The sequence below is a fragment of the Gordionus sp. m RMFG-2023 genome, chromosome 2, assembly GCF_954871325.1.
Source record: "Gordionus sp. m RMFG-2023 chromosome 2, tfGorSpeb1-WG-v2, whole genome shotgun sequence".
Taxonomy (NCBI): domain Eukaryota; kingdom Metazoa; phylum Nematomorpha; class Gordioida; order Chordodea; family Parachordodidae; genus Gordionus; species Gordionus sp. m RMFG-2023.
This window is the reverse complement of record NC_088776.1, coordinates 12,634,383-12,651,551: the sequence shown is the minus strand read 5'-3', so window position 1 is coordinate 12,651,551 and position 17,169 is coordinate 12,634,383. Positions and strand designations below refer to the sequence as shown.

General features: G+C 24.1%; 1 protein-coding gene across 1 annotated transcript in view; it reads right to left on the bottom strand.

The window, feature by feature from the left end:
• LOC135925423 (uncharacterized) overlaps window positions 1-16,966 on the bottom strand; it is a 28,464-nt gene extending 11,498 nt beyond the window's left edge. The window contains exons 1-2 of the mRNA XM_065460728.1: window positions 16,849-16,966; window positions 10,082-10,212 (exon numbers count right to left, since the gene is read on the bottom strand). Of these exons, the coding sequence (XP_065316800.1) occupies window positions 10,082-10,212; window positions 16,849-16,876 (159 nt within the window). The 5' untranslated portion in view covers window positions 16,877-16,966. The remainder of the gene's footprint in view (window positions 1-10,081; window positions 10,213-16,848) is intronic.
• Window positions 16,967-17,169: the final 203 nt, after the last annotated feature.

Here is a 17,169-nt window from a genome sequence, read left to right as displayed (position 1 = left end):
AATAAATAAATATAAAGTGACAAATAAGTAAATAGATGAATTTTAAAATGAAGAAATTTCAGAACCCCCCTACTTTTTATTTGGAGCTAGTTTTTAAATTATAATGATAAATATGTTTTAATCAATAACAGGACAGACGAATACAACATTTTTTCCTGGAAGGTGGGGAGGGGGGTGGGCTTGCCTTGTATAATAAATTATAAATGGTGTCACATTTAATTTGTAAGACAGGGAATTTCTCCAATATTGATGATTTTAAATATCGTTTAAGAAACAAATTTAGAAATAAAGATTCTATTTTATAAATTTTGGTCTCACTAAATAATTTATTTAGACAATAAAAAATCATGTAAATAATGGATTTACTTTTCTATAATAAATAAAACACATGTTAAAAAAAATTTTTTTAAATATTATAAAAAGTAAAAAAGGTTTGGCAATTTCCACAAAAGTAGTGTTGTTGAGCCCGATTTTTAAAAACGGCCAGATTGAGATTTTAACCAAAATAATATTATGTAAGCCTGGAGATTTTATAGGTGGCAGAAAGGTTTTGAACTCTATTTGCCAAATCTTGAGACTTAAATAATATTATTTAAGCGAAAACAGGACCGTTTTTAAAAATCGACCTAGACTACACGATATATCATTAGAAATAAAGCGCAAAAAACGCCTTAATTTGGTAGCACTATGATGAATAAAATACTGTTTATTTTTATAAATATAACAACTATATGTGAATAAAGGGGGGGGGGGAATTCTCCCTCAATTTTAAAATTTTGACTTGGCAACCCTGTTTACTATTTTCCCGTAAACACTATAATATTGATAGAATATATTCCAAATTAGGCAATGTAAAAAAAATAATACCATCTAGAATTTTTAAAATATATAAATATTTAATGATCCACTTCATAATTTTGAAATGCGATTCCTATAGAATCCCTTAGTATAATACATGAAACGGATAATACAGTCACAATTTCGATATCCATTTTACATAACCCATTCCTTCATATATAATAAGTTATAAAACTCTAAGATTTTAAAGTTTAGGAGTAAATAAACAATCCAAATTTTGTCAGGATTTTGAAAATGTTTTTTGTGAGGGAGAGGAGGGCAGGCGCCCCTGGGAATTTATGTTATAATAAAAATTTGCTTATATTCTTCGATCTTTTGTTGAAGATAAAAAAAATGGGGAGAGGTTTAATGAATGTACGGGGAAGAAAATGTAATTAAACTTACTTTTATACAAAAGAGAAAATCCATAATATATTGTCTTTAAAAAATTTAACGTGAGAAGGAATGTTTAAAATTTTTAAAACTACCAAACTTTCGCTTCCCAAAATACATAATAATTTTCATAGCAGCTAATTGATTCTCAAACCCCCTCCCTTTTAAAAAACTAGAATTCGTAAGATAATAACTAGATTGGCATATATGCCAGTTTTATGTAAATTTTTCAGACCGATACTCACAGTATTGCTCAGTATTAGGGAAGATACATTTTTTAAAACAGACTAGTGGCTGATATTCGAAAATAATTAACCTTTATAAATTTTAAAAAATATATATTAGTCTTAGTCTTGTTAAACGGGTTAGCCGAGTCGGCTCGAACAGAGCTAACCCAAATTTCCTGGGGTCAAAGATGAAAAAAGACCACGACCTAAAATCTGGGTGATTTTTTCAACCTCGGCTCATGGCGTTTTAACAACACCAGCCTACAAACATTAAGATAAAAAAAATCATATATATTTTAAAGCAAATTTCTTTACTTTACTTTAAATTTAATTAATTAATTATAACTAAATAAATAAATATAAATAATCTACATCATTTTTTTGGTATCATCATCTATTTTGTTAGTATAGGTTAAAAAAAAGAGGAGTTCAATGCATCCTTGGTTTTTATATGATGCCTATTTAGACATCCCAAAGATTTAAATAAAGAAGTATAAATAAATCTAAATTAAAAATAAATGTGTATAGTTCAAAAATAATAATAGAATTTTTAAAAACTAATTTTTTTAAAAAAATTTCCTTTTTCAGAATATAATCTATAATATAAAATTAAGAAAAATTATTATATTGAATAATTTATAAATTACATTTAACTATGCCGAATAAAAGATTAAAATCTTAAAGCACAAAAAAATAATACTATTATATCGAATAACAGTACGGTAAAAACAAATTTTTTTTAAAAAAATCACAAAAATTAACTGTTTTATCAATAAATAATATCGTCGTATTTTTAAGATGCAACAAATAATCTTCTCAACCCGAAAAATTTCAAACTATAAAGTGAATATAAAAAATTAAGTAAAAAAAGTGACACACTTTATTCTGTTTAAAAATAAAAAAATACAAATTTCCTTTTCATGTTTCGGCGACATACTCATTTTTTAAAAAAAAATTAAACGAAAAAATATTTTAGTTTTAAAAAAAATTAAATGAAACAAAACGAAGAAAAATTAACTTAAATCGAATTTCAAAAGCAAAAAATTCCAAATTTTGAAACCAGACCCCTCAGAAAGTGGAACTCTCTTTGAGCTTCTTTCATAATAGAAACGGATATCCAATCCGTAAATAATCCTATCGAATTAAATAGTATGGAACTATGAACATTTATATCATTTTTTATGAGATTGAGTTTTGACGGATCGAATGTCCGTCTCCACCAGAACCGGAACCCGTTTTATAATTTCCAAAAATCTAACAAATTGCAAGTTGCGTTAATCATTTTTGAGGGTGTATTTTACTGTTTAAATTTTTTTTTGATAATTTTAACAGTCTGGAATCTAAACCAGGATTTTGAACCGGGAACAGAGCCCGCTTTTTCAAAATTTTATGACTAAAATCACTTTTTAAAAATATTCAGGAAACCATTTTTATTTTTAGTACAAGTTCCAAACTCATCAACTTTTTAAGTCCAGGTTCTAAAATTGATTAAAAAAATTATAATCATTATTCGCTGATTTTATTTTTCATACATCACAGAAATAGGAGATAGAAGAAAAAACATCATAGTATTTGAGATAGAAAAATGGGAATTTAACCGTTTTGAATAGATATGTTCACATGTATATGACATGGACAAATTGGAATATAGATTTGGAAGAGATTTTTTTTATTATTGGGGAAATTTTTTAAAAAAATGGAAGACAAAAAGGGCCCTTCATATTGGTTTATGCAGTTAATAAATTTGATAAAAATAGAGGTATTTTTATTGAATAAATATTTTATTATAAATTTATATTGAAAATACGGTTGTTATATTTGGCTATAACTTTTTATCGCAAGAGGGCGCTTTAAAAATGTTATAAATTTTAAGGGTAAAAAGATTTGAATAATGGAACAGTATTATGAACCCTTTGGGAATAAATTTTAAAATTAGTAATGCCATCTTTCTCCAAGTGGAAATTTTTTTAAAAATAACTGGTTTTATTGATATAACATTTTATGGGATTTAGCGACTTAATTTTGGGCCCCAAAATTTTTAAACTTCAATTATTCTTGACTTTAACGGTTTTTAATTTTCGGGTTTTGTAACTTTTGACTTTGAGCTAACTAAAATAACAACAATCAATCATTAGTCTTGGCGTTTGAGGTAAGGTAAAAAAAAAATCTAAAGGTAATATAACGTGTATTTTAGGGGGCGGAAGGGGGGGGGGGGGGGTAAAGATTTTACTTATAATATTTTACACCTAAACAATTTCGAAAGATAAAAAAATATTGAAGGGCGCGAAAATTTGATAAGATAACATAAAACAACTCTTTAGTAAACGCATATCGCTGTACAAATAATTTATCTTATCGTTGTCATTAATTAAGTGGAGTATGAGAAAAAATTTAAAATAATCCAAACATTGTTTCATTTTTCAATGACATAATTTCGACTTTTAATAATAAAAAAGAGAAAATGTATTTCTCTAGTATTTTACTCCAAATTACTAGTATTTTTACAATATTATTTTCAGTGTAATAACAAAAATTGTCGGTATTATTAATTTTACCCCAGTATAAATAAATTTAAACAATATGTCAGTATCTTAGGGTTCGTTTCAAGTAATTTAACTGATTTGTTACCCAGTAAAATAAATTTATAATTAATTATACCTAAAATTTGATGTCCAAAAATTTGGTTTAAGAAATTTTTTTGTCTCACATGGGGACAGATCTCTAACTCTTTGAACATCAACTTAGGACATTCAATGATTTTATCACTAGCCAATTCCATCATAAGTTCTAAGGAATCGTAATTTTTTTTTATCTAACAAATTATATTTTATACTGATCAAAAAAATACTGCCCAATTTTGGATTTATTACTGAAATTCTTACATTGATTAAATATTAATTTTATACTGCTTAAAATATAATAAAATATATTGATAAAAAAATACTGAAAATTTGATTAAAAAATACCAGAGGTTTTAATTATTCACCGAGAAAATGTTATATCGTGAAATAATTTTTTAAATATTTTGCGGTTTTATTTCCCTTTGACAAATTTTTTTTTAAAGAAAATAAGAACTTGAAGATAGATTTTTAAAAAAGTAATCGTGTTCTAATTTTTGAAGTATACTGAATTATATAATTATTATTTTTATTAATTTTGTATCACGATATGTGACTTATGAAAAAAGGAAAGGTAAAACAATTCAATTTACAAATAATAATTTTTGCATCGGCATCTGATATGATTTTTTTTTTTTTAAATTTTAAAATATATCATTAACGTATACTAATATTTTCTGAGTTTTAATGTAAAGCATAATAAATCTATTAGTTCCTACCTATATCCGAGTAAAAACAAAATATGTGACATGTTTGTTTAACACTCTTTTTTTAAAAAAATTAAATTATATAAGTAAAAGGTGAATTTGAAAAAAAAACTCTTATAATTGCATCGCATCACATGATAATGAATATGTAGATTAACATTCCCATATAAATTCAATTTAAAATATATTAAGTATTTATTATAGATGGTTTCTTCAAAAAATGATCGAGAATAAAATTCATGTATTAAAAAAATAAGCAGTATAAACTGAGGATTCTAAAAAGGTTTAATTTGATTTAAAATAATTATCGTATATAAATTTGGTTTTCATCTATTTTTAACATTAAAGCTTTCTCTACAGCTATAGGCTCTTTTTTAAACAGAGAAAGAAGCGTTTGTTCCGGGAATATAACTTGGGATAAATGGAAACATTTTTTTTAAATCAAGTTTAAAATAATTGTTTAACTCTTTTTTTTATATAAAATTAATATAAAGTTTTAAATTTTAATAAATAATTTTGTTTTAAGTTAGTGGCGGAAAGAAAATGTTTTCCTATATTTATATATACTAAATGATAAAATTTATAGAATTTCTCTTAACGTTTAGATGTAATAATTGATCTATATTACAAAAGATGAATAATTAAAATTTGTATATACAGGAACGCAAAATGCCTTTGTTCACGTCCCTGATTTTAGGAAAATCAGATAATAGAATATATCAGCCGACCAGATCCTTAAATATGTCTTTATAGGCTGGCAGAAAAAATAATAATTATGATTTGTAAAAAGCAAACATGATAAAAATTTCAAGTTGAAATCAAATATTTAGAGCCCAGCACGGAACTCAGAAATAATCTTCAAAAACTGGCGATTTAAATTTTAAAAATTTTCGTGAGAGTCGGACCAGATTTAAACATTCTTTTCGACCCAGTCCTGAGAGCTTATAATTTCCCAATTTTCTTGAGGCTGTAACCTAAATATCAAAAATATAATTAAGAATTTTTAGTTAATTTAATGAAAAAAAGAAATAAGTTATTTTTAATGTGAAAATAAAAAGTGGCTTAAATCATTTTTTAAAGTTTGAGAAATTATTAAAATTTAATAAATTTTAGCTTGAAATTTATAAAGTTGTGAAATTTTGACAAAAAAAAATGTCTAATTTCTATTTTTCAAATTACAATAAGAAATACGCATTATATTAATAAAAATGGGAAGTATTTAAATTAATGGAAAGTATAATAAAATAATAATTTGGCAGGAATTATAAATTTCAAAATTTACAAAACTTTAATGGAAGATTTTGAATATTTTTCAAAATATAAATTTAATTTAAAATTTTTTAAAATATATTAAGAATCGAATTTATTTTAAACCAGGTTGAGCAATTACGTAGACAAGGGGAGGAGTTAAACCCCCCCCTATAACAAAGAAATTTTATTTAAAAAATGGTTTCAATTTAAATAAAAATGGAATATATTTTAAAAAACAAATAAGAATTTTAAATGATCACATGGTTTTATATATTTTTTAATTCCGTTATTTGCAACAAGAATTAATATTTTATTGTAATTATATTTTTTAAAATACAGTTTACAATAAATTTTTAATATAATAATCTGTATAAAAGTTCTACATTTTGAAGTTAAATAAAGGGATGTTATTTATACTAATGGTAATAATAAATATAATCTAATGAAATTCTCTGTAAAATTTTGTTATATGCAAAAATTTAATGAAAAAATTATTTTTAACATAAGAATAAGATATATTTAGTGATCATAAAAAATGGGAGGTTTGGGAGGTGAATTTTTTTTCTTTCTTCACCGAATGGATTGAATTAATTTACAATTGAACACTAAACATTGATAAAATTTTTAGAATAATACTTTCAGTCGCTTAAAATCATAAATTTGACCAAAATTTTTCCATTTATGCTGGCTACTATAGTGGTTAGACAGTAATAAAGCACAAATTATTGGCAAATTTAAGAATTAGTAATTCCAATTGTTCAGCCAACGTTAACAAGGATGATAAAGAGATAACTACCGAAAAATTAATATTATATATTTTTTAGGGACCCGGTCGAAGGCTGGAGAAAATAGTGTTTGGGGGCCCAGGTCCCAAAAAAATTTTTCAACTCCTCACGGATAAATCCTGGCTACGCACTGAGGTTGAGTATTAATAGCGGGTCGGATTTGCTAAGCCCAGGGGTTCTAATTTATGTTCTATAATTTTTAATTAAATATATCAACTTGATCTTTATCATTATTGATATAAGTTGACATAATTTTATTCGCTCATAAATAATTGAAAAGGAGGAATAAATTTTTAAAAGTGTAGAAAAAGTTAATAATTATTATTTGTGCGTTTTGGGATTTTAAACAAGATATAAAATTATAAGAAGAACAAATAGGTCTTAAAAATGGAATAGTTTCTAACATAAAACATATTGCTGCGTTGTGTTTTATATGGTATATCATTTAAAATAACAAACATAATTTTTAAAAAACAGATCTATCCCTAAGCCTGAAATGAAAAAAAAATACAAACACATCAGCAAAGAATCTTATGTAAAGGATTAAAATCCTTTTTTTATAAAAGAAATTAAATTAATGAGATTTATTCTGCGATGGTTGTTTAACTTTTATAATAACATACAATAAAACTTTCCATTCTGCTTACATAAATCAGATTACGTGCGTTAATTTTGTAAGTTTCTTTTGAAAGTTTTTTTTTATATAAACAACATTTTAACCGATTATATTATTCTTATTCGTATGTTGTATAAGAATAAATGATATAGCATCATTGTAAAAGCTAGCTATTTCCCGATTAATTACATGAATCAAATTAAAACCTTTCCAAAAACCAACATTTGAAATATAATGGGCGGTTTATCAGTTGTAAAATTTAAATAGTGGCGGGAGCGAGACTTATAGAGCAAGATAAAAAGGTTTTTGGAGGTCTCACGGTCTGTAAATAAATTTATATTATTTTATTATAGCAAATATATATGATAAATTACTCGTGTATATAATTATATCAATAAAATTTAATAAACATGTGGCAAAATAATTAAGATTGTGTGATAATGAACAAGGAAATCATAAAAAAAAATACATTTCAAAATAACCTTTAACGCTCAACCAATTATATTTCATTATTTATAGATAAAATTAAAATGGTATATTTATTTTAAAGAGATTTCTATAAATTATGAAATAGGTGTAAATTGATGCCGAAGATAATTATCAAAATCAAATAGTTGAATGTCCTTTGTGCTTCAAGTGAAGAAAAAAATATATAATATTTATTAATAAAGGGCAAGTACGAATTATATAATTTTTTTAAGTATTTTCTTGTAAAATCACACAACACAAACACATAAATTACTTACAATTTAACGACAAAAATCAATAATAAGTAGCTGCCCCGAAATACAATGATAACATATTATTTCTAAAAAAATATTGTGTTTTAAACTAATTGTATTAACATGTATTGTAGTAATGTCCGAGTGAGAATCGGTTATAAATTTTTAGAAAAAAAATATTTAAAAAAAAAGGATATTATAATCAAACCGATGGGAGCGTAATGTTATTACTTATTACAATTGAAACTATATAGCACAAAAAATGGATTTAGGTAGAAGCGTGCATTCATTACAAAGGAAAAAATATTGAAAATTTATAATAGTCATAAAAACGATTAGAAAATGATTATTTATTATGTTAAGTGAAGAAAAATATAATTAATAAATAACAGGTAGATATAAAAAAATTCATGATTAAAATTTTACCGTAATATGTCAAACTTGTTTGGTATCTTAAATTAAAATATTGTAACTTTTTAAACCTTGTAAAGTATCAATTTTAAACTGATTTACCTATTTACTTCTTAAGTTAGAAAGGATACATTATAGGTTTGAAATATTGACATTAATAATAATCTACCTAGGCTGAAAGTCAGCCATTGAAAGACAGTTAAACGAAATGCTTTTCATTAGCGTCTAATAGAGCCAATGAAATTCAAAGTTTGAAATACAGATGACTTAAATGCAGGCACCCTTTTAATAAAGAATTATCAGTGTATGATAGTATTAATGCCATTGATTTAAAATGATTTAAGCTATTAGGTAAAATCAATTATGCCAATAATATTATACGAACACGGCTAAACTTTATTTACAATTTTATAAAAAAAATTGCCAATCCATCTAATAAAATATATTAGCTACTTACTTACAACATATAATTGAAATTTATGATGTAAATGAGGTATATCAGGTAAAAGTAAACATATTAAATGCAAAATTTTATAGTATGACATGAGTGAAGAAAGCCCTCTAGAAATAACAATTTGATTTATATGGGTTACACATTATACTATATTACTTATAAAAGATTTTTAAAAAATAATCTAAATAAATCCTAAATTTATATATTTGTAACCATTTTTTAAAAAAAAAATGTTTTTAATTTTTTTTATAGTTTGGTTTGGAGGGATAATAATTTTGCATCCAAACTGAAAAAATATCGATTAAAGTAAATAAATAAGGTATTAGGAAACTGATAGATGCCCAGCGATAATAAATATTTTAATCATGTTAAAATATTAATAAATGTTTTTTTTAGTTTTTGGTGTTGTAGAAATCGATATAAAACATTCCCTAAAAAATGGGGAAAATGGTTAAACAAAAATTAATTGGTATTCCAATGTGAGACTAGTAGTAAGATTTTATTAATTTTTTATTTATGCGAATTTAAATTAAGGAATAAGCTTATGCGTTAATAAATTTGGCGACGACAACCCTCTGTTTATAAATTATTAAATTCATGTGATTAATTTTCGTAAGGGAATTAAAAAGAAAAGATATCAAAATATTAATTAGACTAAGGCCGCTATAAATTAGGCTATTTTAGGGGCAAAGCAAATTTTGTTTCTTGTGCATTTAAAAGTGAATTATAATTTTAAACCTACTTCAGTTATTTATTCTAAATTATCTATACCTTCTTCATATTCTCAGTTGTGACGAACGAGTTCGTCATTATATGATTTTTAAAGCTTAGTTAAATTAAGAGTATTTTAAAGGGCCGTCGAATTAATTTTCGTCCCGAAACGCCAAGTCTTAAGACGGCCTTTATTTGACTCGCAAATTTTTTTTAAAGTGATTAAAAAGTGAAAAGGTGATAGTCGAATCGAATTCATATATAGATAATACTTCAAAATATATGAATCAAACTCAACAAGCTAAAAGTATTTTAACACGCAAAAAAATATATATAATATATAAATTACTATAATGCACTGGGATTGCCCGATGGCCCATAAATTGACTTTATTGTCGTCAGCGCTAGTAGCTAGTACCCTCCCTGATGCGTGACCCAAAGCTAATGTTCTGAGTTGACTGTCATGAGCTTTGAATTCATCTAAATTAAATTAATAGAAATATTCATGGAAATATGAATATAGCAACACCATAGTGGTGAGTTTAATTTTTTCAAATAATTTTGATTTTTGGGCGGCAGCAACTAATCCTTTTTATAGACAGGACAAGCCAATAATTATTTTTTGCAAGATCTTTCTACAAATTTGCATTATTCGAGGTTTAAAGGAAAATTTGATACAGGCCATTTTGGTGAAAGTTGCTAATAAAAAAATCGGGGCTAGCCACACAGCGCCAATCTCATGAAAGCCATGTATAACCGATATTTTTTATTTCAACCCGAAAGAGAGTTCAGTTCAGCTCTGTAAAACTCCATTATATAATAAAATATTTGATTAAGGCCTTTAACTCTAAGGCGATTGATAATTTTTTATTTGTACTGATTAGTCGTTCTATTTTTCAGCATCAGCTTGATCCTATAGAACATTCTAATTTTCAAAAAATTAATTTACTCGCTAGAAAAAGGCTTCCTTATCGCTAATTACAGAACAACCAGGTATCCCAATGTACGTTTAAGATATGGGAGTATAAAAATTTATACATTTTGTAACCTTTTTAAAATGAGTTTTTAGAAAAATAACAAATATATTGATATATTTAATTTGTATTAATTTAATTATGGTTATAAAATAATTTTAAAAAATAATATTCAACCTTTCTTTTCAAGGTACTGGTTAAAAATCCAAATTATTTGAACTTATAAACCAAATTATCTATATTTTATTTAATATTCTTTATTTATCACATTTGAAACGTGAAAAATAATGATTATTTTATATGCTATATTTTATTTAAACTTTGCAAAATTTATTTAAAAATTTATTATATATTTATATATGACCTTTCAATAATTGATCTATCTGAAATACAAATATAACACTTACAAGTAGCTTTTTGTAATTTTTAACCTGTGGTGAAAGTTATATAGAATATAAAAAAATTCTCATTTTGATGCAAATTTTATAGTAGTATCAAATATTATAAAAAATAATACTCAAATTAATGGTTTTTATCAATGAATATCTTATTAAGCTCTGTAATATTCAATTATAACTAACCCCTCATATAAATTAATATAAATACCTAATCATATCTCATTAAATATAAAATAAAATTTATTATTCCCGTCATTGTTGAAGGGCTATCGACTAATAATGAGATTAAATTTTTCCGTTATGCGAAAAAAAATATTTTTTAAAAATATAAATATAATGGTAGTTAAATGAGAAAAATGGGTCATTCCATTACAAATCAGAATAAAAAAATTATTTTCGGAAGCATCTGTAAAAAATGGGAAATTTTACAGTGTGGTTAGAGGTATGTTTGTTGTGAGGATTATTACAAACAAAATTTCATTGATTAATTCCGGAGATATAGGTGTTTAAATTGTAAAAATGACGCGAGGCTCAATTTTGGAATACATCTAAAAATAATTATTATACTTGAAAAATATAAGTGATAAATACCTAATTTGGTGCCATTAAATAACCCTTTAAAGCCCTCTATTTAAAAAAAAATTTAAAAATTAAATGTCTCATTACTTCCTAGAAGGTTATGGTTAACTTTTCAGTAACCAATTTAAGGCTAAGTGGTATCGTCTAAGCAATTTATTAATAAGTATAATTATATTTTTAACCCTTCAAAACATGGGTAGGTTAGGTATATGATACCCCATGCCTGTTGAAATTGATATTACATAAAAATGGTTAATTATGATTTGATAAGCACAGTTAAAGTATATACTCCAAATTTGGTTTACAGTATTTAAGATTTAAGCGAATACAAAAAAAATTATTTTAATACTATTTTATTTTGAAGAATAAATTTTTATAAACACTTTTTGTAGTTTATATTTCGAGTTTAAAAAATTTTAACTTTTTTTAGAAAATTTATGATAAGCTATAATAACCTCAACATTTTTTAATCTAAGTATAATAAATTAAAATTAATATTTCTTTAAGGTTTGTTCCATCTTCTTTCAAAGTATAAAAACATAAATGTAGAAATGGATTATCAGTTTGAAATCTGGGTTGTCACACTCCACCAAAACATTTATGTTTTTTAATTCATATGGGTATCGAAAGATTAACATAGGGCTAATAGCTTTAATATACTTAAAGGTGTACGTATTCTTATTTTTTTTAATACTAAAAATCGTTTTCTATTGAGACACTTATTTAAAATTATAAAAAAAATAAGATGAGATAGGACGCAGTCAGATATATTTTTTTAAAATCAAGCCTTCAATTTAATACTCTCAAAATAATATGATTAATAATTAGTATAATTAAAATTTTTATAAAGCTTTAAGGGATTTATTACATATAAACTCTAATAAAAATTTTTTTATCAAATTCGACCGTGAAAAAAAAATAAATATTGTTTATAAATAATTTAAAATAACAAATATTATTAAACTACTACTAGGTCAACTATTCACAAGTGTAATTTTCTTTTCCATGCTCAAACCAGATCTCATTGACAATTAATCACAATAGAATATTATAGATATATAATATATTATCTTCGGTGATAATTCACGAAAATATTATTTAAAGATGCCTAAGATTTTTAGTTGTATTTTTTTTAATACACAGTAAATTCTCAAAAATGCCCTATAATTTGGATCGGATCAAAAATCCGGATTCTTGCCGAACTACTTCTTATATTATAATCATTATTTAAAAAATATTATTTAACTAAAATTTTTTAAAATATATGAGAAGGTGAAAGCGAGGTGGAAAAAATTGCTCGAGGTGAGCCGGGTCCTTTTATGATGTATCCACAGGAATTTCAAATTTTTTTTGGGATTCTCGTCCTAATAGAAATGATTGAGCATTTCCAAATCGCTTGTGGATATTAACATAACACTCACTCGCTCATATGCTGCAATTAGGGTGTATAGATGTTACAAATCTAGAGGAAAAAATATAAACATATAGAAATAATCAAGATACAAATCTCAATCACAAAATCCTTGGATCTATTGCAAAAATATAATAACATATATGATTGTATCGAACAATGACGTGCACACCTGGAATTAATAATTAAATACCAAACCATATTAGAAACCTTAAGTAAAATATTTTTGCCAACCATATTAAATAATGTCTCGAAAATATTGGCTTGTGGAAATACTAAAATAGAATAATTGTTGGATAATGCAAAGATAATCTCAAATTAAGTCTTTTTTGTAGCAGCATTAGAAAAAAATGTTTTTTGTTTTTGGCCTAGCCCTATCCAAATTTAAAAGTTGTATATTTTCGTTTTATTTGTTATAGTACAAATATAAAATCAAATAAATTTAATCTTAAATAATTGTCATTTATTAAACTGCTAAAATAAGTTTAAATAACATTCAAAAGGTATTTGTAATAAAATGTTAAATGATTTGTAAGTGATAAATATTTATAATTATTATATTTAGTTGAAATAAAAAAATTGATTTAAATCAAACCGATTTCTAAAAATCGGAGAAACTTGTTATTTTTTACTTGAATTTTAAACTTTAAAATAAAGTTAAATTTTTTTAACCTAGAATAATTTATATTCTATAGTTTTTAATAAATCTTTAATTGAATGGCAATAGATCAGTTATTTTTCATTTGATCCTTGATATCTACAAAAATAAGAGCTATGATGCTAAAATTTGAACATTGTTTTGGTTATGCGTACCTTAGTTTGCATAAAAAATTTCACTAAAATTCCAAGGGATCCCTCAAAAATCAAGTTTTTTGTATATGGAATGGCCCCTACCATGTGGCAGGCTTATATTAAATTGCGAACTCGGCTACTAGGTTATTTAAAAATCCCCAGCCCTAGAATATTTTATGAACGATGCTTTATAAAATTGTTCCAGTTTTAATTTTTAAAGATTCATAACATCTTTTCTATTGCGTACATCAATTTGAATACACATACCATAAAAAAAAGGTATAAATTTTAATATAATATTTTATTTATTTATATAGTTAATTTTGTCAAAAATGAAAGACAGCGATCAATATAAAAATTCTAAAATACGTAGTTTACAACTTTCGGAAATGAGATGCATATAAATCTTAAGCAAATATATATGACATAAACTAAAAATATAATCTTAGTTTTTAAGTTAAACTAAACATTTGTATATATTTGATCGAATAGTAAAAAAATATTGAAACCTAAGACACGCTTTAATATATTGTCATTAAAACCTAAGATACACTTTAATCTATTATCAAATACATCGACAGGGATTTATAACAATTTTTTTTTAAAATATTTTTAAGTTTATTTTATCCGATAAATTGGTTTTCTTCTATAATCCACATTCCACATTCCCAATCAACATTATAAAAATTGTGCTACCACATATAATAATATCTTAGATTTCGTAATAACTTATATAATTATATTTGTACAAAATTGCATTCCATTCCCTCAGCAATTTAAAAAATAATAATCAGCATTTGTGTCCTATTTATTAAATAATTATATAATAATATTATTTACTTATATAACTTACTTAATAAAAGTGATTTTTTTTGATAGATAAAATAATTGAATTATATAAAAAATATATATATAACTCGATGTCGTCTTTATGCGGATGCGGAAATATATTATATAAATATTATAAATTGTAATTGTGATTAATTCTTTTATTTTTTTTAATTATACCTGTTAATAGATATTTGACAGTTAATGATGTTTATTTTTTAAATATATAAATTCAAAATAAGCAATGTTAGATTGGTCATAAGCGTATAGTAGCGGTTATATTTACCTTACCTATCACAAAACTAGCGATTATAATTTAAAATTTTCCTATAAAATGGTCATTCAATTAAATTTACAGTGATCATATTTATTAGTAGAGTCGTTATGGGGAAGAGGGCATTTTAAGCATGGGTAAATATATTTATTTGAACAAAACGCATTTTGAGCAATGACAACATGTTAAGAACTAGCCATTCATCTTAACAAAACTAACTTAAATATTCATAATACTTTCGTTAGTTTGTAAAAAAAAACAATTTTAAAATTAATTTACACTAGGTCAAATTTAATCTTAAAATAATCCATTAAAATGTACTGCCCAACAAAATAATGTCCTTAGTTCCTAAATCGCTTCCTTTACAAAGGACTCTAAATCTTTTAGCAGAGGTTTTTTTACAGGTATCATATTTTCAATTTTTTTTATTTATTTTGTATTCCTTTTTTGTCTTCCATGTTGGGCTAACAAACATATTTTCAAAAAGAAATGTCTTCCTTGATGATTATATTTTTATTCTTTTTTTTATATAATGCTTGCATAGCCTTAAAATAAATTCATAAATTTATATATATATTATTTTCAAACCATGATTAAATCATTTAAAAATTTAAAAACACTAAAAAAAAAGAAGATTATCAGTGGTTAATATTGGCGGTATTGGGCTGATACTTATTATGAGCTAAAAAAATTTATAAGAATATGCCTCTGCTCATAGAAAGATTTGATATTTATATAAATATATATTAAACATTATGTTGATCCAAATTAATTACCTTTATCATTTTTGAAAAAAATCAATGATAAATAAATTAATCCAAGTAATCATTGAATAAGATATAGAATACTAGAAAAAATCTTATCATAATATGCTTTTTTTCTTATGAAATAAATTATGTCAAGGCCTTTTACATAATGATTAAATATTAAAAAGTAAAATATTTGTAGTAAAACACCAAAATAAACATCTATATTGGGTAGTAGTTTCAAAACTTTACTTTATTGATTATCACTTTTATGCAATATCAGAAGCCTGGCCCAGTATTATTAAAAAAATAATCCCGACCTTACTCAATGGACTGGATAGGAAGGCTTTGCAAACCTTTACACTAGCTTGTATTTAATTTTAATCAGAAGTACATATATCTACATTTTCATTGATAATAAATATTGATATTTGTGATAAATAAATATAAAAAACATTTTAAATCATTTTTTTAAATTAAATTATATTCTCTTTGGATGACAATTTCAGAAATGTAAATATATAGTGGGGCAATACCAGGAGTAATCAGAAATTTTAAATAATATAATAAAAACTAGAACTCATTATAAAAAGTATTTTATTAAGTGTTATATTAGAGTAAGATAATCAAATTATCATAATCACAAAACCTTAACTTGCTATTTATATGCCCTAGGTTTTTAAATGTATAAACCTTGATTATTAAATTAGTACTATTGTCAATTTTGGTAAAATACAAAAAATTATGTATTAACTTTATTAGCACTATTATAATATAGGTGTTATTAAGGTTATATTATTTATAGCTAGTAAAACCGATCCACAATTTTTACCTATATCTTAAATTTTTAATCATATTTATTGTTTAAAGAAATAAACTAATGCTAAAATGTCTGGTTATAAATTAGATTGATTTAATTGTAGAATGTCAGCATAATGTTTAAAAAAGTCGCACATCCAAAGTTGTAATAAAAATTTTTATCCAAAGCAATAAACCCAAAAAATAGATTTAATAGAAGTAAATGTTCATAAAAAAATTATAAATATAATGAATAAAAAATTTATATTTTATAAATTATTTAGTAATATAAATTTGGATAGATATATATAATTACTTATTTTCGTGGCCACTATTGAAGTCATTTAATAGAAAGCGAAGATTACATTAAAAGAATCGTCTGTTTCCAAAAAATTTAAATATTGTAGAATACGTTAATAAAAGATCCACCAAAATAATAGAATGATTTTTAAATGATCATATTAAAATTCAATTATATTAACAATGTATTTTAGTTGCACTTACAATGTTGTATTTTAGCTTTTTATCACATATTATACCTGACATATATATAAACATATGAAGAAAATATAAGAAATAAATTTTTATTTATATTAATAACTTTGTATATTATTCAGATTAAATAAACTCAATCATT